At 49.5% G+C, this 25,634-nt stretch overlaps 2 protein-coding genes across 5 annotated transcripts in view; both read left to right on the forward strand.

The window, feature by feature from the left end:
- The first annotated feature begins 1,230 nt into the window (after positions 1-1,230).
- LOC118919539 (GTPase IMAP family member 4) overlaps positions 1,231-25,634 on the forward strand; it is a 97,638-nt gene continuing 73,234 nt past the window's right edge. Inside the window, exons 1-6 of one of the 4 annotated variants that reach the window (XM_036899517.2) lie at positions 1,262-1,566; positions 2,236-2,299; positions 7,745-8,405; positions 11,908-11,953; positions 13,823-14,449; positions 15,243-17,224. In XM_036899517.2, coding sequence (XP_036755412.1) covers positions 1,500-1,566; positions 2,236-2,299; positions 7,745-8,405; positions 11,908-11,953; positions 13,823-14,449; positions 15,243-15,937 — 2,160 coding nt within the window. In that variant the 5' untranslated portion in view covers positions 1,262-1,499 and the 3' untranslated portion in view covers positions 15,938-17,224. Of the gene's footprint in view, positions 1,567-1,927; positions 2,300-2,850; positions 3,311-5,012; positions 5,750-7,744; positions 8,406-11,907; positions 11,954-13,822; positions 14,450-15,242; positions 17,225-25,634 lie in introns of those variants that run through there. The other 3 variants (XM_036899518.2, XM_057504913.1, XR_008998580.1) reach the window with 3 other exon arrangements.
- The window catches only part of LOC118919541 (GTPase IMAP family member 7-like), a 67,280-nt gene continuing 49,975 nt past the window's right edge, over positions 8,330-25,634 (forward strand). Inside the window, exons 1-2 of the mRNA XM_036899527.2 lie at positions 8,330-8,405; positions 11,908-11,953. The gene's annotated coding sequence lies outside the window, so the exon portion shown is untranslated. The remainder of the gene's footprint in view (positions 8,406-11,907; positions 11,954-25,634) is intronic.

The following is a 25,634-nucleotide window of genomic DNA, read 5'->3' on the forward strand; positions in this document are numbered from 1 at the left end:
TCATCATCACTAATACAGTCACAGCACTGGGCACCCATCACCACCCAGCCCCGTGCCCCCGCATCTTGTAAAGTGGAGCCTCTGTACCCATGAAGCCATAACTCCCCAGTCTCTCCTCCTGAAATCTTCACTTCGTAGGGGGAAAAAACTGGAGAATTTGGAGAAATTTCGGGAAGAACCAGAGTAAGGTATTGCCTCCCCTCACGGGAAGCTCTGGGAGGCTGCAAAGCTCCCGAGAAGCTCGCTCGCCTGCGGTGCCCTTCATGCCCCAGGGTCCTCCTTTTCGGTGGCTTTCTTCATGTAAAATCAGCTCTCACCAGCTTTTAATCACCCTTGACTTTTTAAAGCTCTAATACCAACATAGTTTTGACTTCCAAAAAGCTGCTTTGCTACCATTATAAGCTATTTAGGATTTAAGACCTTTCTGTTTTAACTGCCGATCAGTTCTCTAGGCCTCTTGTGCCTGTTCTCTCTAGACCTTTCCAGAAACAGTTCAACTCCTTTAAGCCTTTGCTGCCAGCTGAGTCGGTGAGAATGACCATCCTCACAACAAGGGAGCACTTTGTCTTGTTCAGCAATAAACACGGCAAGGGGCCCCCAGCATTCAGGAAGCCCTTCACCGCAAGGGGCCACCGGCCTCTCCTGAGTCTGGCCCCAGCGCCCTGGGCACCTGATGCCCTTCTCCCTGCTGGGTGCCCAGGGCTGTCACGGAGAGGCTGTCTCCAGCTGTGTGTGTGTATGTGTGTGTGTGTGTGTGTGTGTGTGTGAGTGCATATGGGCAGTGGGGGGGTGCTCACACCTGCAGAGGCCAGAGGAAGGTTTCTTGTGACTGTATTCTCTTGGAAAGTGGGGTATTAGGAGCAAAATACATCTGTTCCCAGCATTCCTTTGGGTAGCAGCCACCTGGGCTTCTGGTAGGCTGTCCTCGCTTTGGCCTGCCAGGGCTCCTTTCTAAACTCTCCCACCGGCTTGGCACCTGGTGACGGTCTGGGCAGCTTCTGGCTTCTCTGGGTCTGGGCCTGCAGTCTGTGTGGGCCTGGGAGTTCGCTCCCTCTGCTGAGTCCCCTCTGGGATGGAGCGGAGCAAGAAACAAGGATTTCGGGAACCAACAGAAGCAGCACCCCCTGCCAAACCTCCAAGCCAAAAACACTAGAAGGAAAAGGAGAAACTTGAGAAAACCTCTGGGGAGCTGACGGCTGGTTTGATTTGCTGGCTGCAGCCTAGGGCGCAGGGAATCAGAGCGTCCAGGAGGAGCCTCGGTCGGAGGGAGTTTCATTAAAGCTCCTGTTCCTGCCTCATCTCCAGCCAGCAGCCCAGATGGACGGCGATGTCCTCGTGATAATCTCAAGGCGGCAGAAAGAGTCCTGCCAGGCGCCATTGAAAACATTTGCAGACGCCGCAGCTGCGCCCTGCGTTTGCTTCCAGGCCCCACCCCCGGCACTGCAGGGCTAGGGGATTCCAGCCTGGAGGACCCTCTTCCCAGGGCAGCCTGACCTTAGATGCCCATGTCAGCAAAAGTTGAGAAAAGGTGGGAGGAATTAGGTGGTGCTTGGAGACAGAAGCAGGGTAAGAGAACATTCTTTTTCAAAGATGGGAGAAAGAGGGCTCAGTCTTAAACCCATGGCAAAGGTGCAGGAGATGGGGGGATGCTAGTGGCCCTGGGGAGGGGAGACTAGCTGGAGAGAGGCCCTTAAGCAGAGGTGAGAGGATAGGGTTGGTGCTCAGTCGGAGCCCTTGGGCTTAGCCAGGCTCATTCATCTAACGGGAAGGAAGGTGGAGGCCCTGGGCACAGACTGAGGTGGGTGGGAGACGCAGGTGGGGCCATTGGAGGGTCTCTGCTCACCTCTGTTTGCCTAGAGGAAGAGGAAGCAGGGTCATCAGCTGAGTGGGGTTGGGGAGGGGGCGGGGGTGCAGCAAGTTGGCTGGGGAGTGAGAGAGGGAACGGGCTACAGCACAGAGGGGTGACACCCAGCAGTAAGGGTCCCACGGGAAGTGAAGTCAGCAGCGGGTTTGTTTGCTTCCCAGAGCGGCTGTCAGCTGCGCAGCGGGGTGGAGCGTGGGGTGCACAGGGCTGTGTGCAGGCAGGCGCCCCACGCCTCCCCTCAGCTAGACTGAACGTTGGGCGTGTGTCTTCCGGACTCTTGGCTCGCCACCGCCCTGCTCTTGGAGCTTTCACTTTGGAAAGCTGTAATTGCAAATCCTTTCCTGCCCCTTTGAGATATGTCTTTTAAACAGCTTCCTGCCCGATGTATGACCCTGACTGTCTTCCTCCTGTATGTGGGCGCCTTTCCCTTGGCAGGTAAGCATGGAGGGAGGCAGCGCCTGGCTCCCCGTGTGTGCGTGTGTGGAGGTGGTGGAGGTGGGGAGAAGCCTAACCGATGCGCGCCGGTCAGCAGACATACAGGCCCGCGCGCACCCACCCACGTTCCCCTGGCCTCCCGGGCTTTCCCCCTGGCTCACCGCAGCGTTGCAGGGCCGCGTCCAGTCCGGATTCTGGCCCCTCTGCCCTGTTCTCAGAGCCGGGGCTGGACTCCGCCCTGCCTGCGCACCCTGCAGCCTCACCCCTCGGGGCTGGGGCTCCTGGCCGCTCTCCCAGGGAGGCAGAGCCAAGGCTCCCATTCTCCCGATGGTCACCCGCTCTGAGGGAGGAGCCTCTGTGCCCGCATCTCGGGTCCTCTCTCTGGCCCCGTGGTTCCTTATTGCCCTTCTGCTTCTGGAATGCTTTTGAGACTTAACCATGGCTTCATCCTGTTGACTGTGAGTTGTTCCCAGTGAGAGGGTTGGCGTGATGACGGGGGAAGCAGGACTCAGTCATGACCTTCTTGGATTCTCTGCCCCTCCTGTCCCTAGTGCCTCAGACTCACTGTCCCCAGATGAAGTGCTCATCGTCCCCCAAAACACCACCCTCTCCGCTGCAGCTCCATGAAGCCACCGGAAGTGCTGTGGTCACAGACGTCCAGAGCCGGCCAGCCCCGGGGGCCACTCGCCTTTATGTGAATGAGAAAAATGATGTCTCTCCTTCAAGTTAAATGTTTATAAATAGGCATATCACTTCTTAATAATAATTACTATAACAAACAAGGACTGTTTCAATAAGACATTTAATTCCATCAGAAAACTGTCTAAATATACAAATTTAGTTACAAGGCACTTTACTGCCATCTGCCAAAATTGTAGTAAACACACATGTCCCATCTTTGAAGTAAAACAACATATAATAACATTTCTCAAAATAAGAAATGTCTGTGCTGTGAATAGTGCTCCCTTTGATATGGCAACCGGGAGAATTGTAATAACAATGCTGAATTAATCTTTTTGTATTCTTTTGTTGTTTCTACCTTCCACCATTCATTTTCACTGTCATTATATTAGCTCATATTCTTATTAGCTTGGATCGCTGCAGTAGCCTTTAGCTGGTCCTCTTCCCTCCAGCCTGACCCAGTGTCCCCACATGCCCAGCTACTCTCAGGACCTTGAAAGCCTGTGACACGTGCCATTCTCCCTCTGCCTGAGTGTCCTCACAGGGAGGTCTCTACACGCCCTTCATCACTTCAGGGCAGCCTGAACTTCCCCGGGCAGCCTCCTCCTCCACTGTGCCTAATGATCTCTCTCCTTGCAGTACCTGCCACAATTAGCAGCTGGCTTATGGATTCTTTATAAGTTTGTTTCCCCCCTTGGTTATTCCTCCACCCTGTAGGGTTTCCAGTGCCCCCTCTCTGCTCCTATGGCCCCCTGAGTGCATTTACGACAGCACATGTTCCATGTTCACAGCCACAACTTCAGTCTCTTTCCATCATCTGAGCTCCTTGAGTCAGGCACTAGCCTCGCGAGTCCCTGAGCCCCTGTGTCTAACACGGCGCTTGCTCCTTACTTGTGTAGCTTGAGCCTTCCAAGGTCAAAAGATTTCTGGAAGTCCAGCCCCTCTTACTCCTACTTGCTTTGAGAGGCGTTGAAGGGAGTGTGTTGTGAGATCCTGGGGGAGCCGTTCTGTCATTATCCTCAGAGCCACTAGGGGGCAGGAAACCACCATCCTTTCCTAGATGAGGGTCCGACCAGAATCAGGCAGCCACAGAAATCATTGTCCAAAAAGCCCACGTGTTGAAAGATCACTTTGCAAAATGGTCAACTCAGCAAAAGAACCGACTTGCTAAATCATTGAGTTATTTGAAGCTTGTTTTTACTCAGAGGGCTCCCCAATGTTTAGTATTTAAGAAGGAGCGAGCTTTTTGTGAACTCAGTTTACTATCCTCTCTATTTTGGGGAAATGATAGCTGGCTAGGCTGTGACTGCCCCTGAACTGGCCTCCTTCTCTGGGAAGGACGCAGCTGTGATGGCTGGGTGAACCGGCTGAAGGCTTTTGTCTAATGGTTTCAGTGAAGTGCTTTTACGTGAGTTGACCTAGCAGCCTTGGCCAGGATTCTTTCTTACTCCGGGCAGGTGGGGAGTGGGTGCGAGAGCCTTGCCCAGTTTTCCGGCCCAGGCACAGCCCCAGCAGCCCCCAGCTCTTGGGGGCAGTGCTGGCAAACCTGGTTTTCTGCGGCCTCCTAATGAGGCTGGACAGGAGAAAAGCAGGCCAGAGGAGGGTGATGCCTCAGATGCAGCCGCCCCTCGAAGCCTGGTCAGGGGTTAAACGTCTTCTCACGTGGACAGACTCCGAGGAGATTATGCCAGATGAGAAAAGCCCCTTACAAAAGAACAAACCTGTCTGATTCCCCTCATATGAAGCATCTAAGGTCGTCAAAAGCATCGGAACATAAACGAGAGCAGAGCTTCCAGGGGCTGGGGAGGGAGGGGCAGGATTGTGTCTGATGGTGCAGAGATTGGGTGCTGCACGAGGGGCAAGTCCTGCAGCTCTTTGCACCGTAGGAGAATGTACTGGATGCCCCTTGGCCGTGAGCTTGAAAATGGCTATGGTGGTAAATTTAATGTTGTGTGGTTTTTTTTGCCATAATAAAATTAAATAATGTCGCAAGTGTTCAACGTGCTTTGGTGGTAGGAAGCTTTTGGACGCTATTTTCGCTCACAAAAAGAGTATTGCAGACGTCTTACTGCGGGCCAGGGCCTGGCGCCTGGGGAGCCGCGCGGGGCTGAGGCCCAGTTACCGGGGCGGCCTCCGGGGGGCGCTGCTGCAGCCGTGCGAGGAAGCTGAGAGGGGGCCACGCGGCGGGTGGGGTGGGAGTTGCTGGGCGAAGGAAAACAGCGTCTCGCGTTCTCACCTTAACGGTGGGAAAGGGTGAGGGGCAGAGAGGGTGGAGGGCGCCCGCCCCGGCGGCTCCAAGCCCCCGAAGGCCCCACCTGGGCCGGGGACCCGCACCCCGCCCAGCCCGTTGCCCCCCAGTGAGCGCCGACGCCTCCGCCCGGGCAACCTCGCTCTCCCCTCCCCTGCAGCCCAGGTGCAGCCTCTGGGGACGCGCCGCCGGGGAACCCCCAAAGGCGGCCCCCCCCCCCCCAAGCCCCTCCGCCGAAGCTCCCCAGGCCCCGGCAGTGGCCGGGGGAGTGCCCTCGGCCTGCGCCGAGCGCCTGGGTCGGGAACCCTGGGCCTGGATGCCTCGATCTTCCCGGAAACGGCGGCGGGACGGTCCCGGCGCCGCCGGCCGCGCCCTGCTTCCCTCTAGCGGCCGCCGCCCGCCGCCCGCCGCGGGCCGGCGTCTCCCCGCGGTCCCCAGCTGCCTCCCCGCGCCATGGAGCCACGGGAGCGGAGCCGCCGCGGACGTGCTGGGCGCCCGCCGGGCCCGGGCAGCGGACGGAGGTGCGTGTGCGGCGGCGGGCGCGCCCTCGCGCGGGGCTCAGGGCCAGGGCCGCGGCCCCTCGGCGCACGGCCGGGCGCGCCAGCCTGGGGGAGCGGGCAGCGCGCAGGGCCCTCCCCCGGGAGGGGCGTGTCCGGGTCCCTCTGCAGTGGAGGCAGGCTGGGGTTGCGGGGGACAGGAAGGGGACAGGGGGCTTTGCGCCCAGGAACCCCGGGAAGTCAGCAGGGCCGCCGGGGCTGCGCCTCCCTGGGAAGCAGGGCCGCGGGAAGCGGACACTGGGCACATGTGGACACTGATTTCCACCGGTACTTTCCTGCTATTGCCCAACGCTTGCTCAGTTAGGGCTCCACTCACTGAGCCCTGAAATTGGTCAGTGTTTGTGGAAAACAAGATTTCTCCCCACATTTGGCTCCCACCCATGAACTTTTTCCCTTCCTCCTGAGGACTGAGTCCTCCTAGGCAGGGCTCTGGAAGCTGCTCTGACCACCTCTTCCTGTGGCGTGTACTGCCCCTGGCGTGGGAGTCCTACACCATTGGGAGCTTTGCGTGGTGCATCCCTGACGCCTCGTTCCCTTGGGCAGGTGGCAGCCCCTTTAATGGTCTCAGCTGGAGTTGTGGAAGGGAATGCGTTCTTTTTTCCCCAGTTGCTCTGCTGGGGTCCCCAGAGTGGTCTGAGAGGTGATGGTGGGGGGAGGAGTTTTGGTTACCTTTTGTCCTTAAAAGTATTTTCTGTATGCTTGGCAGATACAGTGCAGGCTGGGTAATTGTAGGTATGGTGAGAGAGACGCCAGTTTAATTCCACAAGGCATGGTCAGCCGGAAGTTCAGCAAAGACTCATCAATTTAGTCACAGTATGATGGGGAACCATGTAAAGCAAGGTGCTTCCTTGGGAAATACATTCATCTCTTCTCTGCTGGAGGTCTCTGCGTCCTTCAGTGTATTTACCCACCAGTATCTTAAAAAAAAATGTATGAAAAATACCACTTCACTGTCTTGGGACACAATGTAAGGTCAGTTTCTTTATTATTCAAAGTGACATCACTTCAATCTCCCTCTCCACTTCTAAACACTGTTTTTTCTTCCTTTCCTCACATCCCGTGCTCACTCATCCAACACCATTTATTGAATATACACTATGGGCACAATATTGGGCCCTAGGGTCACAGAGCAAGACAGGGATGGCCTCTGATTCAGTTAGGAATGCTAATTTTTAATTAGTGGTGTTTTACGCCAGTGCTTCTCAAACTTGAGTGTTCATGGCAATCACCTGGAACTTGTTAAATTACAGATTCTGATTCGGCAGGTCTGGGTTGTGGTTTGAGACTTTGCATTTCGAATATGATCCCAGGTGTTGGCAGTATTGCTAGTTCATGATCACACTTGGAGTAACAACAGCTTCTATTGTAAGAATATCAAGTATTTATTTAACAAAGAGGTGGCCACAAGGATGTTCTGGAAGCTCAGAGATTTTTATCTTCTTGCTCTACCATCCTTTAGCTTGATGGTGCATGCTGACTTTTTGTTACCTCATTGCCCCATGATATCTGTGGCAATTCCAGATATCATATTTAAACTCCAAATAATAAGAGGGGAGGGATGCCAATGGGAGCTTTCTACTTGGGTCTGCCCCATCATCAAGAAAACAATGGCATTCCCAGAAGACCCAAGCATGCATTCCCTTGACTGTCACCTGGTAGAACTGGGTTATGTGGACACCCCTAATGGAAAGGTGTGGGAAAATGGAAGTTCCTATGGCCAGGATCCTCACCTGACCCTAAACTACTTGATGATGTAGTTGGCCTACTGCTAGGCTACTGCTTCCACACCTATAGACAATTATTGACTGAGTCTCTACATAAAGAGCTTTGCCTGAGCTCTAGCTCAGCCGCCCAGATGCTTGGGAGAAAACTGCAAGGAGAGTGCACTTTGTTGCTGATCCTCTGTCCACTCTTGTGTGAGTGGAAAACTGATGTGTCTGTTGCCTTTTGTCCCTGCAGTGGCAGCTGGAGCCCCCGTAAGGAGGGTGAGGCCCAGCAGGGCTGCTCGGCTCCAGCCCTCAGACTCCTGCTCCTGGGGAAACGTGGCTCCGGCAAAAGCGCCACGGGAAACACGATTCTGGGCAGAGCTGTGTTTGTGTCCAAATTCAGCGAGCAGATGGTGACTAGGAAGTGCCAGAGAGAGAGTGGGGCCAGGAGAGGGAGGGAGATCATGGTCATCGACACCCCTGACCTCTTCTCCTCCATGGCCAGTGCCAGCGACACTCAGCGCAACATTGACCTCTGCAGGGAGCTCTCGGCTCCCAGCCTCCACGTCCTGCTTCTGGTCATTGCAATCGGCTTCTACAAGGTGGAAGACAAACAAACGAGCATGGGCATCCAGGAGGTGTTTGGAGCGGAAGCCAGGAGGCACACCATTATCGTCTTTACTCGGAAGGATGAGTTGGGGGATGACTCGCTGCAAGATTACTTTGAGAACAATGAGTCCCTTAGAGAGTTGGTTCACAACTACGGGGGCCAATACTGTGCTTTCAACAACAAGGCGAGTGTCCGTGAGCAGGACACCCAGGTGGAGGAGCTCCTCGCAAAAGTCCAGCATCTGGTGGATGAGAACGGAGGACCGTATTGGGTGAACTTCAGAAACAAAGGCGGTGGGTTCCAGGTGAGAATTCTTGTTCAGGTCCCAAGGATCTTTGTTGCTAGAGTTCATGGGCAGGAGAGGGACACAGTTAAGTGGAAGGCTGCGTTGCGTGATGGAATGTAGGCTTTGTATAAGTAGATAGTTATCCTTAATCTGGAAAGACGGGGCACCGGACCACAAGCTGTTTTGAGTATTACCCTTTGGACTTTGTAGGCAAATTAATGGACACATTTAAGTCCTTATCTAACATTACCCCTCATTGTATTGGACACACAGATGGCTCCTTAGGCTCTCTTCCCTTGGCTTCAGTAAAACTACCCTCTTCTTGTCATCCCCTCTCCCAAACTCCACTACTCCAGGGACTGCTGAGTCCTCCTATTGTGGCCTCTGAAAATTGGCATCTCCAGGGCTTGGTTCTAGCCTTTCCTCCACCCCTTCTCCTCAGGTGATCCCAGTTTATTAAGGCTTTGAGCTCCACCGTTGGCTAACAAGTCTCCCACTTAGTAGTTGCAGCCCAGGCCTTTCCCTGAGCTCTGCCCCCTTTATCCAACTGTCGCTTGGTATTTCCACCTTGCCTCTCTTACAGCATCTCAGACTCACATGTGCAAACTTTGGGTTTTCCCCCCTAAATCCATAAGGCTTCCATTTTCCTCTCACCTTGGTAAAGAATTGTGCTGCTCCCAATGCCCTTCAAACCCAAACCCAACCCAGATGTCAGCCTTGATACCACTGCTGGCTTGCAGTGGATGCCCAGGAAGTCAAGTCTTGTGAGGTCAGTGTACCTGGAACTCACCTACTTCTCTGCATCTCCACTGCCACCGTGGTCCCAGCGGCCTCTTTTCTTGCCTGGACTATTTTACAGATAACCTGCTAACAGCTTCCCCCTCATTCATTCTTGTGCCTCACCCTCCATCCATTTCACACACAGCAGCCACAGGGAGACTTTATTTTGTTTCAAAACTCGAATGGAAAATGTATGTGTAACTAAGGAAGCTACAAAAATGTAGGCTTTTGCCTTTGAGGAGCTTACACTTCAATTGGAGTGACTTATGCGGAAGACACAAGCGGGGACTGATTGGGGTAAGTAAGGGCACGTTGGTACAGAGAGTTCTACAGATGCAAGTGCCACAGAACGCAAAGCAAGCAGACATGCAGCATGGGGCGGACTGGTCAGAGTGGGCCTTCTTAGAGCTGATGAGTGGGAAGCCCGAACAAGACGGAAAGGGGAGGGAAATCAGCGCTTGTGGAGCACCTCCTGAGTGCCAGGCAGATACGTGAGCCGAGTCGGTCCTCACGGTGACCGTATGGGCTGATGTTCTCCAGAGGAGGACCCGACCCCGAGGCTCAAGAGAACTCGTCACAGGCTCTTACCTCCTGGCCTGAGGATGCTCCCTCCTTTATGACCATCTGTCTCTCCTCTGAAGGCTGCACGGAGCAGGGTGTCAGTGGAGAGGACAAGGGGCACACGATGAGTTTTCTGTGCTGTAACCTGAATGCGACACCCTCTTTTCACAATGCCTCTGTGACTGCCTGCTGATCTTCAGGTCAAGTTCGGACCCTTGGGCTGACCTGGCCCCTCGCCCTCTATCTTGCTGTCTCTGTGCTGGTCTCACTGGCCATCCCTTTGGCTCTTGAGTTATACTCCTGTCCACTCCAGACCTTTGAAGCTGCGATTTTCTCTGCCTTGTGCTTCTCCTCTCCCCTCCCACCAGTACCAGGTCTGCTGTTCTTTGTCCATCTGCTTCAGCCAAAACTCACTTCCTTGGTGAGCTCTCCGTTGACCCCTGGAGTGGCTCCTGGAGCTCCCCTGCCCTCACGGCTCCATACACCATCACGTTTGCATAAGTGATTCCTATGAATGTATTTGCAGTGGTTGCCTTCCCACAAACTCTGTGAGGACAGAACTTGTATCCTTTTTGTTTGACCATGGTATCTTAATTTTGTCTTCTGCAAAACAGAGATAACAATACGTATCTCAGGGACTGCTGTGAGGATTAAATGAAATGCCTACAGAGTTGTTTGCAAATACTTGAAGTGTGCTTAGTGTTCAATAATTAATAGCTGCTATTTTTAGTGTTATTATTATTATTATAGAAGTGCATGAGGTTCAAGTAAATTGTAGAGACATTCAGGACTTTAACAATCCAGAGACTGAACCAGAGTCCCACTTGGAGGACTCTATCACCCAGAAACAAAAACAGTCACGTATATAAAGATGTCTGTACAGGGTATTTATCATGGCATCTTCTGAAATAGGAAAGCCAGAAATAACCTGAAGATCTATCAATAAAGGAATGGTTGCATTCGTGTGGAGGGTTCCGTGACCATACTACGGAACAAATAGCATCTACTTTAAAAAATGGGGTTGATCAATACGTGCTGACCAGTACAGCTGTGCAGGACATATTATTAAGACTGCAGAACAAAACTCCTAGTAAATTCCTCTATATATTCATATATACCTGTATGCATTTGTAGAACATAGAAAACCATAGAAGGATATATATCAGCTAACAGCTGTTACACTTATGGTGGATTTGAGATGGAAAATTATTAATTATTAGATCATACACATTTGCACTGTAACAATCTTTTACATTTAAAAAACACGAAAGAGTTTGAGCTGGGCCGTGTGATGTGAAAGGTGTCCGATAATCAGAGCTGAGTGGGAGGCACTGCAGGGAGAGGGGGAGGCACTGCAGGGAGAGGGGTGAAGGTACCAGTGGCGTTGGGCAAGGCCAGGGGAGAAAGCAGAGGGAAAACTTCCTTCACTGGTGTGGGGATTTAGTGAATTAAGGTTAAACTATAGGAAGCTTCTAAGAACAGCAGATCCATCAAGATGCCTGCGACTGCTTTCACCTCCTCCGGGACCCCCTAACGGTTTAAATCTGGGGAGTGAGTATAAGGCTTGACAGGCAGGGGAAGGGGGTGCCAGTTATGTGTGTGGCCCTCCCTCCTCCTTGGTCTCTGCTTGGCTGCCTGCGTGCGGAAAGTTCCATCCTGGAGTGAGGGAAGAAGACACTGGAGACCCACTGGAATTCCCAGTCTCCTCCCTTCCCCTTGTCCCTCAGATGCACATCACACGTGTCCCTGGGCCAGGCTCTCCTTCCAGAGGTCCAGAAGCTCTTCGTAAGCTTCTGGGTTTTCCCCAGGAAGAGTGGGGACTCCGGAAGACTTTGGAAGGGATATTGTTGCAGGAGGGACTGTGGAGAGGCGAGGTACGGCTGCAAGAGCGATGCCTTGGTTAGACGGCATTTGTGGGGCTTTCTGAGTGAGGGCAAGACCCATCTTCTTCCTTCTGGGAAACCTGTCATGCCAGGAGCCCCCTGGGCCCTCAAGATGGACTGTCATTATGGACAGGTCTGCAAAGGCCAGCAAAGACCATGCATGCCCCTGGCCTTGATTTGACCACACCCTAATCATCAGATTACTCGAAATTATATACTTGTGTTTTCATTTCTTCACTTTGTGAAAAGATGAGATCTTAGATCTGTGGTCATCATTTTTCCCCTTTATTTTTTAGGATTGTGTGAACGAAGCTACGTCTCTGAAGGAAGACGACCCACATGGTAAGATGACTCTTAAAACACATTGAGCTCATATCTGTGAATATTTGAATACATGATGCATCAACATGAGGTGGAAAAACTAGGTAAGTCAGAATAAAAATGCACCCAAGAGACTGTGCGCATGTCAGTGCCCACAGCTGGCCCCCAGGGGACCCTGGCAGTGAGTGGGTGCAGCACCAGCCGAGGTCCTGGACACCGGCCGAGTGTCCCTGGCCTTCTCTGAACTATGGAGCTGTGCTTGCCTCTCACAGTTTCACTTCTGTCTCAGCCTCTTCTTCTTTTCCTGGCCCTGGACCCAGTACTACCCAATTTTTAACTCCTACTGGGAAAGCAGAAATCAGTTCCTCATGGATGACACTGAATTGCAGAATTTGGTCAAGGAGCTCAGTCTCCATGTAATGGCTGCCATTAATGACACGTCCTGCCCACTGTACATGTCAATCTTGTTCTGTGTAGTGTACAGTTGGTCCCCAGGGTGGACATACACAATTAACTCGACCATCCCCTTATTGCTGGACTTTCAGGTTATTTCCAGGCCAGTTGTGTGCAGAAACTGAATATTCAGCAGTGAAATAGACGAGCTGCCTAATCTCATGGAACTCCCCCAAATAACAATTGAACTTGATAAGTGCAGCTGACATTAAGTGCTGGGAAATACACATACCATTCAGTCCTCACAGCATATTGTCTGTAATCCTTAAAACAGCCCTATAATGCAAGTGTTATTGTCATGGTTCTCATTTTACAGGTGAGTAAACTTAGCCAGAAATATGTGAACTCGGGCAGCAGTAGGGGTTGAAAATTCCGTCTATGCTCTTCAGCCGAGATCCCCAGGAACATATTTTCCTGAACAAAATTGGGCTTATGGCTTGTGGCAGTGAGGGACTGTGGACACCACGGGGAACTGTGGGGCGTCTCAGAAGGGTGTTGGAAAGGACTTTGTATAGGATGTGGGCTCATGTGAGGTGATTTGGGGGGAGAGTAGTTACTTTCTCAAGGCGCTGTAACAGGACCCGGTGTCACCAGCGTTTCAGCTGCTTTCTTCAAAAGCCACGTTCCTTCGACCTCCCAGACTTGCCACTCACCCTGAGTGGCGGCCCCCTGCCCCGAGAGTGCCCTGCGGCTGCTCGCTGTGCGTTTGCCCAGCCCGCAGGTCTGGGGTTGACCTCGGATCATGGAAGGAGTGGCGGGCCAGTTTGGCGGGGCAGGGTTGTACAGCTACTCATTGAGGTATTAAGGTGCAAGGGGTGAAATGCACAGATCTTAAGGACACGGCTCAGCACACACATGTGACCACCATCTAGATAAGGATCTGGAGCATTCCCATCACCTCACAGGTGCTCCCTGCCCCACCACTCTCCAGACTTCTATCAAGTAGATTAGTTTTGTCTGTTCTTGAACTTCATATAAGGGAATCACGTTGCTGTGGTTTTGTGTCTGGCTTCCTTCACTTGGCACGTTTTGGAGATCTGTCCCTTTTGTTTTATTTTAAATTGCCGAGTAGTGTGCTGTTTTATTAATACACCAGCAAGGGGCACTTTAAACTCAGACTCTTCCCGATCCTGCCTTGGCCCATAGGCTTCATGCCCTAGTACCTTTGGTGGCAAAACGAGAGGCGTGCCCGGGACCCCTCAGGGAGGGCCACGTCTAACATGTTCAAGTCCTTGGGAAAGCACAAGCCTTTACGTGCCTCTTGATTTGCTCATGGCCCCTCATGGCTTTCCTCTGACGGGCAGTTTCTGAGCAGGACAGAGTTCTGCTGGTTCAGAGCACGGCTGGGCGGTTCTGCAGGACGAGAAATCATAAAACCAGTCCGCGTTTCTGTGCAGCTGCAAGAAGAGGCTTTGAATCTGTCCTTTCGTCCCCCAGGGCCAGGGGAGAAGCAGCTTCAGGCCACAGGATGTGAGCCCGACCCTGAGACCTCAGAACTGAAGGTCCTGCTCGTGGGGAAGCGCGGTGCTGGGAAAAGTTCGGCTGGAAACAGCCTTCTGGGCAAGCGAGTCTTTGAGACCAAATTCAGTGACCAGTCGGTGACCCAGAGATTTAGGTCGGAGAGCAGAATCTGGAGAGAGAGGAAATTTTTGATCATTGATACTCCAGACATCTCATCTTCAAAGGACGTTAGATCAGAGTTTCAGAGACACGCGTCCCCAGGCCTTCACGCCTTCCTGCTGGTGATGCCCCTGCGCTCCTTCACCGAGAGAGACGAGGCGGTGCTCAGCACCCTCCAGAGAAACTTTGGAGACAAATTCGTTGAGCACACGATCATTCTCCTCACCAGGAAAGAAGACCTAGGGGATCAGGATCTAGATGAGTTCTTAAAAACAGAAGGTAACGCTCTGTGTGAGCTCATTAAAAAATGCAAAAACCAATACAGTGTCTTCAACTACAGAGCGACGGGAGAGGAGGGGCTGCGCCAGGTGGATGGGCTCCTGCAGGAAATCGTGAGCATGGTGCAGCGGAATGGGCACCGGCCGTGTGCCTTCAGGAAGAAAGGTAAATGATCTGCAGAACACGGTGTACCTATCGTTAAAACTATAAATATTAAATATACAGGAACTTTTTATTTCTGAAGGGCTTAGAGAAGATTTAAAAGGACAGGTTCATTCTGTTGACTAGTTCCTGTTTCTTTGTCAAATTTTACTAAAGTTATGTGCCTTTCCATGCACACTGTCCTGACCCGAAATTTATTTCTCTCATGACCCTTGTCTCATCTCTCCAACTGGGTGGTGAGGATCTTGGGGAAGAGTTTACTTCCTCTAATCTCCAATTAAGTTTAATGTGGTTTTAATGAGAAATGAATTTTAGCATGACCCAAATGAAGGAACTGGCCATCCGTCAATGGTCTATGCAGTTGCTCTTTCATGGAAAGTCAATTCTCTGGAATAATTTTTCAAATACGCCTGGGAGATTTCACTACAGTTAGCATCAGTTGGCCACAGGAAGACAGTCAAGCAGGAACAGCAGACAGAGATGACATGTGTAGACTCACACATGTGAAAAGCAGTAAAGCCAGTGGCACACACAGGGTGCCAGGGAGTCAGAGAAGGTACCGGAAGAAGAGAGCAGAGTCAGGGATGAGAACATACCATGTCAGTGGGTGAGCACCAGGCAGACCGTGGGTCCAGGTGTGTTCCCGAGTGCACGGGCCGTGCGGCCGTGGGGATGGAACTGCCTAGTGAGAGGGTGGCCCTGGTGCTCGGGGGATACTCTGCTGTAATGTCTGGCATGACTTGAAAGTCGTCCCCATATCAGCCCCAGTCATGAACTTTTCCTGCTTCCCTAACAGAGCCCCTGAGCCTTGTCCTGGTGGGGCGGAGCGGCCCCGGCAAGAGCGCATGCGGAAACACCGTCCTGGGGAGGCCCGCCTTCCCCTCGCAGCTCAGCACCCAGCTGGTCACCAGGACGTGCCAGAGTGGCAGCAGGACGTGGGCCGGGCAGCAGGTGGTGGTGGTGGACACCCCCCCGTTCCACCTGATGCCCGGCGCCGGAGTGGAGGAGGAGGTCAGGCGCTGTTTGTCCTGCTGTGGAGAAGGGAGCAAGGTTCTGGTCCTGGTGGTCCAGCTGGGTCAGTTCACTCAGAAGGACAAGAAGGCGGTGGAGGAGCTCGAGGCCATCTTTGGGGAGGAGGTCACGGAGTACATGATCGTGCTGTTCACCCGGAAGGAAGACCTTGGGGCTGAGAAGCTGGAAGATTACATCCAGAACACAGACAAGGACTTCAAGGACATAATTAGCAAGTGTGGGAATCGAGTTTGTGCTTTTAGTAACAAAGAAACTGTCCAAGCCAAGGAAGCCCAGGCAACAGCTCTTCTGACAATGGCCAATGACCTGATAAAGCAGCATAACGGGCAGGGCTATCCCCGGGCATGGGAGGAAGTCAGTAAATTAATTAAAAAGGCCCAGGAAAAGCGCAAGCCCCAAAATATGCTAAATAGTTTCAAAGCTATGTTATCTGGTAGGCCACATACCTGGTCTGTTTAAGGTAGAGACGCCCTCAGGTCGCTGGGGGGCCTGGAGCTCTGGCGGGGTGGGAAGAGCCCGTAGCTCCGAGGGCTTGGGAGTAAATGCATCTTGCCTGGTGATGCTTCAGCTCCTCATAGGTAAGTATGTTATCAGGTAGGGGCAGGTAAGAGGGGATTGTAAGAAGGACATAAGAAGGTGGGGAAGTCTGGAAAAAGGCTTCAGAGATTAGTGGCCACTGAGGGTCCAAATCAAGTCACAAGAATCACCTTGTGTGAAGGTGAACGGGAGTCCCCACAGCCATGGAGGCCAAGGCCAAGGCCAGCTGGCGTCAGAAGACAGAGACACAAGAACCAGGGGGTCCTGGGCATGGCGGGACAGAGAAGCTGGACTCCGTGGGTCACACGGCTGCCCAGGGCTGCTTGCCAGCCCCCCTGACCCCCTGGGTCGCGTGTCTTCACCGGGGTAGGACTCAGGACTAGCATGGTCCCTTCCTCATGGGGTAGCTATTCCTTTGTGCTCTCTTCACTCCAAGCCTGAATGGAAAGTGGGACCCAGTCTACCCTTCTTGTGTCCCCGAGGAAATGAACACGAGTCTGTAAGGTTTCAAAAAACTTACTGCTAATCATCACAGTGAAATAGACTAGAACAAATGTCAGAAGCACAGTACAGTTGCCAACACTAGACAATTGTGCAGAGTTCTAAAATTTCTAGGTTGCCTCTAGAAAAGTTACTGAACATTCCTTTGCCTTTCCCTCTCATTTTTAATCCCTTAGGGTTGGGAATTAGGTTAAAACTCAGAGAACTCAAATAATAACAATTAAATACACCAGAGGGTTATAGTACCTCCAGGCAAGAAGTCCGGGCGTAGGGAGTCTGAGGCTGGCGCGGCACTGACGTCCCAGCGCCCTCCTCTCTCTCTGCTCCAGCCCTGCTGGCATTCAGCCCCCCTGCTGAAGGCTGCTGCTTGGCCTCAGGACGGGAGCGTCCCACCCTTGGCCGCGCAGGTTCACGGAGAGCTGCCCCATGTGGGCGATGTGTGAGGGCTGAACCATGGAATCTTCTTCCAGGCAGATGTAGGGTCAGGTATTTTTGATACTCATCTGTGCTGTGAGGCTGGATCTATGTCATCTGTTTTTATTTTTGAAAATATCAGGTTACCTTCAAGATAACCCAATTATAAGAGCATGGACTGTCACCATTAATACTTTTGTACTCTGCATAACTCTTAATATGACAAATTCTGGAAAATGTGTATGTAAATATATTCAATTGGGTGACATAATAAAGATGAATTATAAATACACATCCTCCCGATTCCCATTTTTCTGACTCAGGGAAAGAGTGTGCCTCTGTGGGAAGGGACTGGAGGTGCTTAGAGCCTTGACTCTGGTGAAGTTTTTGCATTTTTGGTACCTGAGAACCTTAGACCGACAGCCACTTTACTAGGCTTCTGCCAGCTCAGGAATCTTCTACTCTGGGCATTTCACTACAGCAAGGAAGAATAAGTGGGACCTGTTTTAGAACCAGGAACCTGGGACAAATAAGGTCTAGAAGGCATTCGGCCCCTCTTCCCAGAGCTTCCCTGTGGTTTGATGGCAGGAAAAGACCCCAGTGGGCTACCTGTGGCTGAGCAGGTCCCACGGGGCATGGCACGAGGTGGGAGTTGTGTGGCCTCTTCTCCCAGGCAGGCCCTGACATACATCCCTGCTTCCCTTGGAACCGCTCTTGAGGGGGCCATAGTTCTGTTGTGTCCGTTTCTCTGAGAAGCCAATGCTGAGAAAGAGGGGTGCAAGAGGTTTTACCGGGCACAGGGGATGGAGCAGCACCTGGTACAGACAGAAGGGAGGAAGCAGAACCAGGCAGAGGAAAGCCTTCCGACTCCGTGCGGACCAGACGCTGGCACAGGGAAAGAGCGAGGCGGCTGAGGTGGGTCGGGAGAGCTTCAGGTCCCACAAGCCAGTGCCGACTCAGTAGGGGGCTCTGGGGCCCAGGCTGACCGACAGCCACGCCCCCTTTGGGCAGATGCCAGTCAGTCTGTGCTCAGCCTTTGCTCGGAACCACCCGGGAAGAGCATGGCTTGGGCTCAAGAGCCAAGATGGGTCCTGAAAGTGTTGTAGCTGAAGGCTGTCAGCTGACAGCGCTCCTTGGAGTAGAATGGCAAGTTTTCTTTCTTCTTTTCTTTCTGTAACTGCTGTACATTACATCCCCAGAAATTGCTCTTCTTGTATCTGAGGGTTTGTATCTTTAATCAACATCTTGCATTTCCTCCACCCCTAGCCCCTGACAGCCACCATTCTACTCTGTTTCTATGAGTTAGACATTTTTAGGTCCCACATATAAGTGAGAACATATAGTATTTGTCTTTCTCTTTCTGACTGACTTCACTTAGCGTAATGCCCTCAAGATCCATCCATGTTGTGGTACATGGCAGGACTGCCTTCTTTTTTATGGCTGAATAATACTCCATTACATACATCTTCTTTATCCATTCATGTGTTGACAGACGTTCAGCTTGTTTCCATATCTTGGCTATTGTGAATAATGGTGTGGTGAACATGGGGGTGCAGATATCCTTCAAGATCCTGACATTACTTCCTTTGGAGATATGCCCAGAACTGGGAATACTGGATCATATGGTAGTTCTATTTGTAATTTCTTGAGGCACTTGCATACTGTTTTCTGTGGCTGGATTAATTTACATTCCCGCCAAGAGTGCATGGGTGTTCTCTTTTCTCTACATCCTGGCCAACACCTGTTGTCTCTTGTCTTTTTGATATTAGCCATTCTAACAGGTGTGAGGTGACATCTTCTTTGCATTTCCCTGATGCTTAGTGCTGGTGAGCACCTTTTCATGTATGAATTGACTATTCACATGTCTTCTTTGGAAAAATATCCATTCAGGTCCTTTGCCTATGTTTTAATAGGATTATTTGTTTATAGCTATTGAATTATATGAGTTCCTTGTAAATTTTTGAAATTAAGCCCTTATCAGATATATCATTTGCAAAACTTTTCCCCCAGTCTGTAGGTCTTCTCATTTTGCTGATGGTTCCTTTGGCTGTGCGGAAGTTCTTCACTGTGACGTCATTCTGCTTGTCTATTTTTGCTTTTGTTGCCTGTGCTTTTAGTGTCATAGCCAAAAAGATCATTGTGAAGACCAGTATCAATGAGTGTTTTCCCTGAGCGTTTTTCTGGTAGTTTTACAGTTTCAGGTCTTACATGTAAGCTTTCAATTCATTTTTGAGTTAATTTTTGAATAATATGAGATATGACTCCACTATTATTATTCTGCATGTGGCTGTCCAACTTCCCCAGCACCATTCATTGAAGAGACTGTCCTTTCCCTATTGTGTATTCTTGGTGCCCTTGTCACAGATTAGTTGACTAAGTTTTCTTCCTGGAGGGAGAACCTTCAAGCGTGGTGCACCTTGATGGCTGCCACAGTTCCTTGTCGTGCGCCACGCACATCCACTTCTCCATGTATGTTTGGAGATCAGTTGCTTCAGGGTTCCACTGAATGTTGCTGCATTCGGTCTCAGGCCATGGCTGGTACTCCCTGCCTTCCTCCTCCACTACCAATTCGTAGTTTCCCTCACCTTCAGGTTTCGTCTCTGTGCCTGTCTGTGCTTACCTGTTATGGGACGTAAACCCTTATTCCTGAGGGATCTAAGACCCTGGAAACCGTATTTTTCTTGGGTTGCAATTGCTGCACTTGCCCATTCACAGTTGTGGTTGGGCAAGGGAGCACCCAGGGGTGTAAAAGCAGAGTTCCGTGTTTTCCTCTGTGCCCGCTATCCTACTTAAGAGCAGCCCTTTGTCATCCCGGGGAGGGCAGTTAGCCCTGCAGAAGGGAGTCTGCCTTGCTGGTCTGCTGGTTTCTGGACCCAGGGATTGTGAAGTGTCCAGGGGACAGCCACAGGTCCTAGTTCAACGGGACTTCTGCAGCAGATGAGAAATCTAGGCCTGTGGAACCCAGGGGGAGGAAAGACGAAGTCCTCCCATGGGTAATTAGGGAAAATGGCAAGTGCGGCTTCTCTTGCTGCTTCTGCCTCCTGGTTCTTAAACCCATGTGTTCTTCCTACTGGAAATCACTGAGAGTGTGTCTGCTGCATTTTGGTACCCCATCCTCATCGAGGGGCCCCCTGAGCTGGCAGCCCGGATTGATCTTCTGCTCTCTCCCAGGTATGGTCTTACTGAGGCCAGTAGCCTGCTGGCCACTTATTGCTCATTCTGCCTGTTGAGTGGGAGATCACTGATATAATGTGGTGGTTCTCGACTGGGAATGATTTTGCCCCACAGTGGACACTTGGCAACATCTGGAGACCTTTCTGGGTGTTGCAACAGGGGGTGGGTGTCACTGGCATGTAGTAGGTAGAGGCCAGGGATGCTGCCAAACATCCTATGAAGCACTGGGAAGCCCCCCAGCAAAGAGTCACCTGGGCCGGTGTGCCAACAGTGCTAAGCTCGGGGGCCAGCGAGGCAGTGGGTCAGCGACACGCTGAGGGCTGCCCAGGGGCCCCAGCTCTCCCTGGAGCAGCGACGGGGAGAGGTAACTTCTAGGGAAGTGGCTTTTCCTTATTTGCAGGGCCTCTGTTCTGCTGACACACGATGTCTGTGCTTATTTGTCACACTAGATGACCCAGCGCCCCCCAAACCCCCATCGCTTCCCCTCCTCACTGACTGTTCATGCGCTGAGAAAGACACTGTGAAGAATTTGGTTTTTGTGGTGAATTTAGCTGAAAGAGCAAAAAAAAAAAGTTTCCTGATTACAAAAAGACACTAAGTCTGAAAACCCTCATCTTCCTATCCCATCACTACAACTGTTTGTACCATAGACCTGTTGACCCAGCCTTCCCCACTGGGCTGCCATCATCTTCACTAACAGACCACAGCCTAAGCAGGTGCCACCTCCCATCTTCCCATGAGACGCAATGTGATGCTCACAGGAAACCTCTGTGGCCTTAGCTCTTGCATTTATTTCCCACAATAGTCACAGGATGCACTCTTTGGGGCTGTTTGGTATATAAAATCTAGTTGTGAACAGCACGATACATTTCTCCCTTCAACTACAAACATTTCCTGTTTACTGCTTTTCACCCGATGCTGTCCTCACGCGTGTTAGTGGGTGGCAGTGCGGCAGCTGTGTTCCCTGACCCCTAGATTATAGGATAGTATGTGGGTTAGATGAGAAGGGGTCAAACCTGGGCCAAGGCGTTATGCCCGGAAGAGCCTCAGGAAAGATGTTTGCAAGATTTGTTAACCTGAAGTTTAAAATGAGGTCATTTTGACATTAGGCATGTTTTCCTAATTTTACCCCACCTGGTATTGCAGCATCCAGAGCCCCGGCAAGTTCTTGTCTCCCTTGGACACATTTTTGAGCTTCCCCAGAGGAGGAGCTGTATTAGGTCCTGAAAACACATGGTATTTGCCGTACATTTCCTCTTTTTCTGATAGGAGTCCTCTCTCCTGGGTCTGGCCGAGCATGCACTGCTGATGGCCAGGCACGACTCCTAATCCTGTTGGTCACTGTGTCTTCAGGTTGTCGACATTGCCAGGCATACTGGGTACATTCGCCAGACACCTGTTTCCTCCGACTCATTCCGCCGGGCAGTGAGGTTCTTGTGGGCACCACTGTTGGCCCCCCTGGCCACTTGTCCCTTTCCTCTCTGGGTTCCCTGCCTTGGAGGTGGTGACACACTCCATCAAGTTGCCCAAGCCAGGAACCTTGACTTATGTCTCCCACAAGGGACACAAAATTATGGGTTGCCATGGTGTCGGTTCTCTCCAGTGCATTCACTTTCCCCCATCTCCACTTCAGTTACGGTCGCCAGGATTTCTGGTCTGGGCTGTGGCAACTCCTGCCGGCACCGGGCTTGTTCGGGCCTTGCCGCTCTCACTGGCCGCACCGGGACCTCAGTGCTGTTTCTAAGGCTTCAGCCATAACCGTGAGGTGCTGTCAGTGGGAATGGCAGGACAGAGACCACCAAAAGTCTTTACTTCGACAAAACCAAGAACACTGTCAAAAATGGCCAGAATCAACTTTTTCAGATCTCTTGATATTAACCAAAGGCTTAGAGGGATATGATTTCCAGAATCGCCACATTCTATTATTTAAAATATCTAGTTTTCAACAAAATATTACTGAACAGGTAAAGAAATGAGAATGTACGGTCCCTCACAAGGTAAAGATGCTGTGCGGAAGCTTTCTAGTCGGATGTACTGTCACTTGTTTATTTTTGCAATAAAGATAGGATAGAGAGACAAAAGAAAGAAAATAAACACAGCATCTGCGATCCATGGGATACTGTCAACACACTGACACACATATGAAGAGAATCCCAGAGGAGAGAAGAGAGGAAAACCAGGAAAAGTAGGTGAAGAAATCATAGTGGCTGCAAACCTGAAATTAGATGAAGAACATTATTTTACACCTAAAGAAATTCAATGAATTTTGAATAGGCCAAATTCAAAGAGACCCACACTTAGACACATTATAATCAAACTATCAAAAGACAAAGAATCCTGAGAACAGCAAGACAGACATGCCCCATCCTGTACAAGACATTCCTCAGCAAGACAGGTGGTTCCCACCAGAAGCCAGGCGTCCCTAGGACGGTCCACTCAGAGCTGAAAGAAAGGCCGTCAACCGCAAACTCCTTATCCAGAAAAACTGTTCTTCGAAAATGAAGAAGTCTAAAACACCCCCAGATAAAGAGAAACTGAAAGAATTTATTGCTTGCAGATCTGCCCTACAAGGGGCACTACAGGGGCTCCTTCAGGCTGAAATGAAGGAACAGTAGGCAGTAACCCCTATGCCCATGAAGAGATAAAGAGCGCCTGTAAAGGGAATACCACTGATGAAATGTAACAGGCAGTATAAATAGCTCTTATTTGTAGCTTCTTTCCTCCCATCTGATTTAAAGGACAATTGCATAAAGCAATAATTACAAATCTGTGTTTATGAGCACCATAATCTATAAAGATGTAATTTGTATGGTGTCAACAGTACAAAACTGGGGAAGAGAGAACAAAACTACGTAAGGGCAAAGTTTTGTACACTGTTTAAGTTGGAATTAATCTGAACTAGATTGTTACAGATTAAGATGTAAATTCTAATCCTCAGGGCAACCCCAAAGAATGTATAAGAAGGTTATATTTAAAATACAATGAAAGAAATGACAGGGCATTAAAATTGTACACTAGAAAATATTTAACACAAAAGAAGGCAGTAATGGAGCAATAGAGGAATAAAAACGACATAAGATATATAGAAGACAAACAGCAAAATGGTATACATAAATCCTATCATAAGTATATAAATGGATTAAAAATGCCAATAAAAAGGTAAAGATTGGCAGAATGGATTAAAAAAAAAACCCTGACCCAATTGTATGCTGTCTACAGAAGACACACTTTAGAATTTATAGGAGACATACTTTAGATTCAAAGACACAAATAGATTGAAAGGTAAAGGGTGGAAAAAAGAAATACCATGTGAACCATAACTAAAAGACAGCTGGAGTGGCTATGCTACTATCAGACAAAAAGAATTAGTACAAAAATTGTTACTCATCACAAGCAAGGACATTTTATAATGATTAAAGGGTCAATCTATCAAGAAGATATAGTGATTATGAATGGACCTGTCATCTGAACCCCAAAATACATGAAGTAAAAACTGATGAATTTTAAGGGAGAAATATGCAATTCAACAATATTTGGATATATCAACAGACCACTTTCAATATGCATAGAACAGCTAGACAGAAGATCAGGAAGCAGACGGATAACTTGAAGAACACTATAAACCCACTAGACTGACAAATGTTCCACCCAATGAGAGCAGAGCGCACATTCTTTTGAAAGTCCCATGGAGTATTATCCAGGGTAATGCTAGACCATAAGTTCAATAAATTTATAAGGATTGAAATAATATAAAGTATGTCCTTCTACCACAATGGGGAGAAGTTAGAAGACAAATTCAAAAGGAAATTTATAAAGTTCACACATAGGTGGAAATAAAACAACACACTCCCAAATAACCAGTAGGGTTGATAAGAGATCACAAGGGAATTTAAAACATACTTTGAGCTGAATGAAAATGAAAACACAACATATCAAAAGCAACACAATGCTAAGAGGGACATTGAAAGCTGTAAATGCCTATATTAAAAAAGAAGAGGGGGCTCTCTTATCCCCTCCTGGCGTGAGCCAGGAGCTCTGTACTCTCACTTTCTCTCTAAATAAAAACCTCTGCCTTGCTCTCCTAAAAAATATTATATATAAAATAGAGGAGAAAAAAAAAGATCTCAAATCAGTAACATATACTTCCATGTTAAGAAGCCAGAAGAAGAAGAGAAAACAAATGGAAGGAAGGAAATAATAAAGATTAGAAATAAATTTAAGAGATAATAGAAAAGGAATCAAGAAAATAAATGAAACTACAAGTTGGTGCTTTGAAAAAAATCAACAAAATTGACAAACCTTTAGTTAGCCTGAGCAAGACATGGGCAGAAGGCTAAACTTACTTAAACCAGGAATGGAAGAGGATACAGTGCTACTGACTTTATAATCCTTAAGAAGATATAGGACTATAATATAATTCTATAAAATATAGAACATCATCATATATAATATGGAGAACAACTGTTTGCCAACAAATCAGATAACTTGGGTAAAATGGACAAAGTTTTAGAAAGACCTGACTGAATCACTGAAAGTGGCTCAAGGAGAAGTAAGTTCTGAATCAACCTATAACAAAAAGAGACTAAATGAGTAATTTAAAAAGATGCCCCCAAAATAAATTCCAGAACCAGATGGCTTCACAGTTGAATTCTACTAAACATTGAAAGATGACTTAACACGAATATTTCACAAACACTTTCAAAAAATAAGAGAGGAGGAACTACTTCATAATTCATTCTATGAGGTCAGTATTAGCCAAAGATATCATAAAAAAAAAACTACAGACCATGTCACTAGATGCAGGAAAAACATCTGACAAAATCCAATACCCAGTTATGACAAAAACACTTGACAAATTAGGAGGAAGTATAATCATGATTATTCTTCTGTTCTTCTTGACTGTCCTCCCAAGGTCTAAACTCTTTGGTATTTTACGCAAAGCTCTTCATATTGTAGCATCATTTAAATCTCCACTTACCTATCACTGTTACTGCTAGAGTCACACCCAGGGTCCTGCCTTCTGCCCACGTGGCTTCCTAGAGCAGCTTGGACAGTTCCCCCACCTGTCTGCACACTCACAGGCGGGGACGCCTGCTGCAAGTCATTATTGATGTTTAAGGATTCATTTAAAATCCCGTGTTCTTAAGGAAAGTTTTTCTGACCCACCCAAAGTTCAGTGTCCCTCCTATTTAATCCTATCACGTTCTATGCATACCCTAATCACGTGCTTGCTATTTCTTGTCTGTATCCTCTATTTCTTGTAAAATCCTTGGTGAGGGATGGCTCCTTATTAAATTATATCTGGTATTTGATATGTCCAAGGCCCTCAATGAACTTCTTCCTCAGCCTTTTTCTGTTTCTTCATTCCTATGAAATTATTGCAGTTTTTGTTTTAGTCTATGACTCTGAAAGTCTAAAATTCGGTGTTTGTTAGTGTTTTTTAAAGAAACATTTGAATTCAGGCAATTATTCCTATTCAGCTTTTTCTTTCTTGTTTTTAGTTTCAGAAACATTACTGAAGATTCTGCAG

This window comes from Manis pentadactyla, chromosome 7 (genome assembly GCF_030020395.1).
Source record: "Manis pentadactyla isolate mManPen7 chromosome 7, mManPen7.hap1, whole genome shotgun sequence".
NCBI lineage: Eukaryota > Metazoa > Chordata > Mammalia > Pholidota > Manidae > Manis > Manis pentadactyla.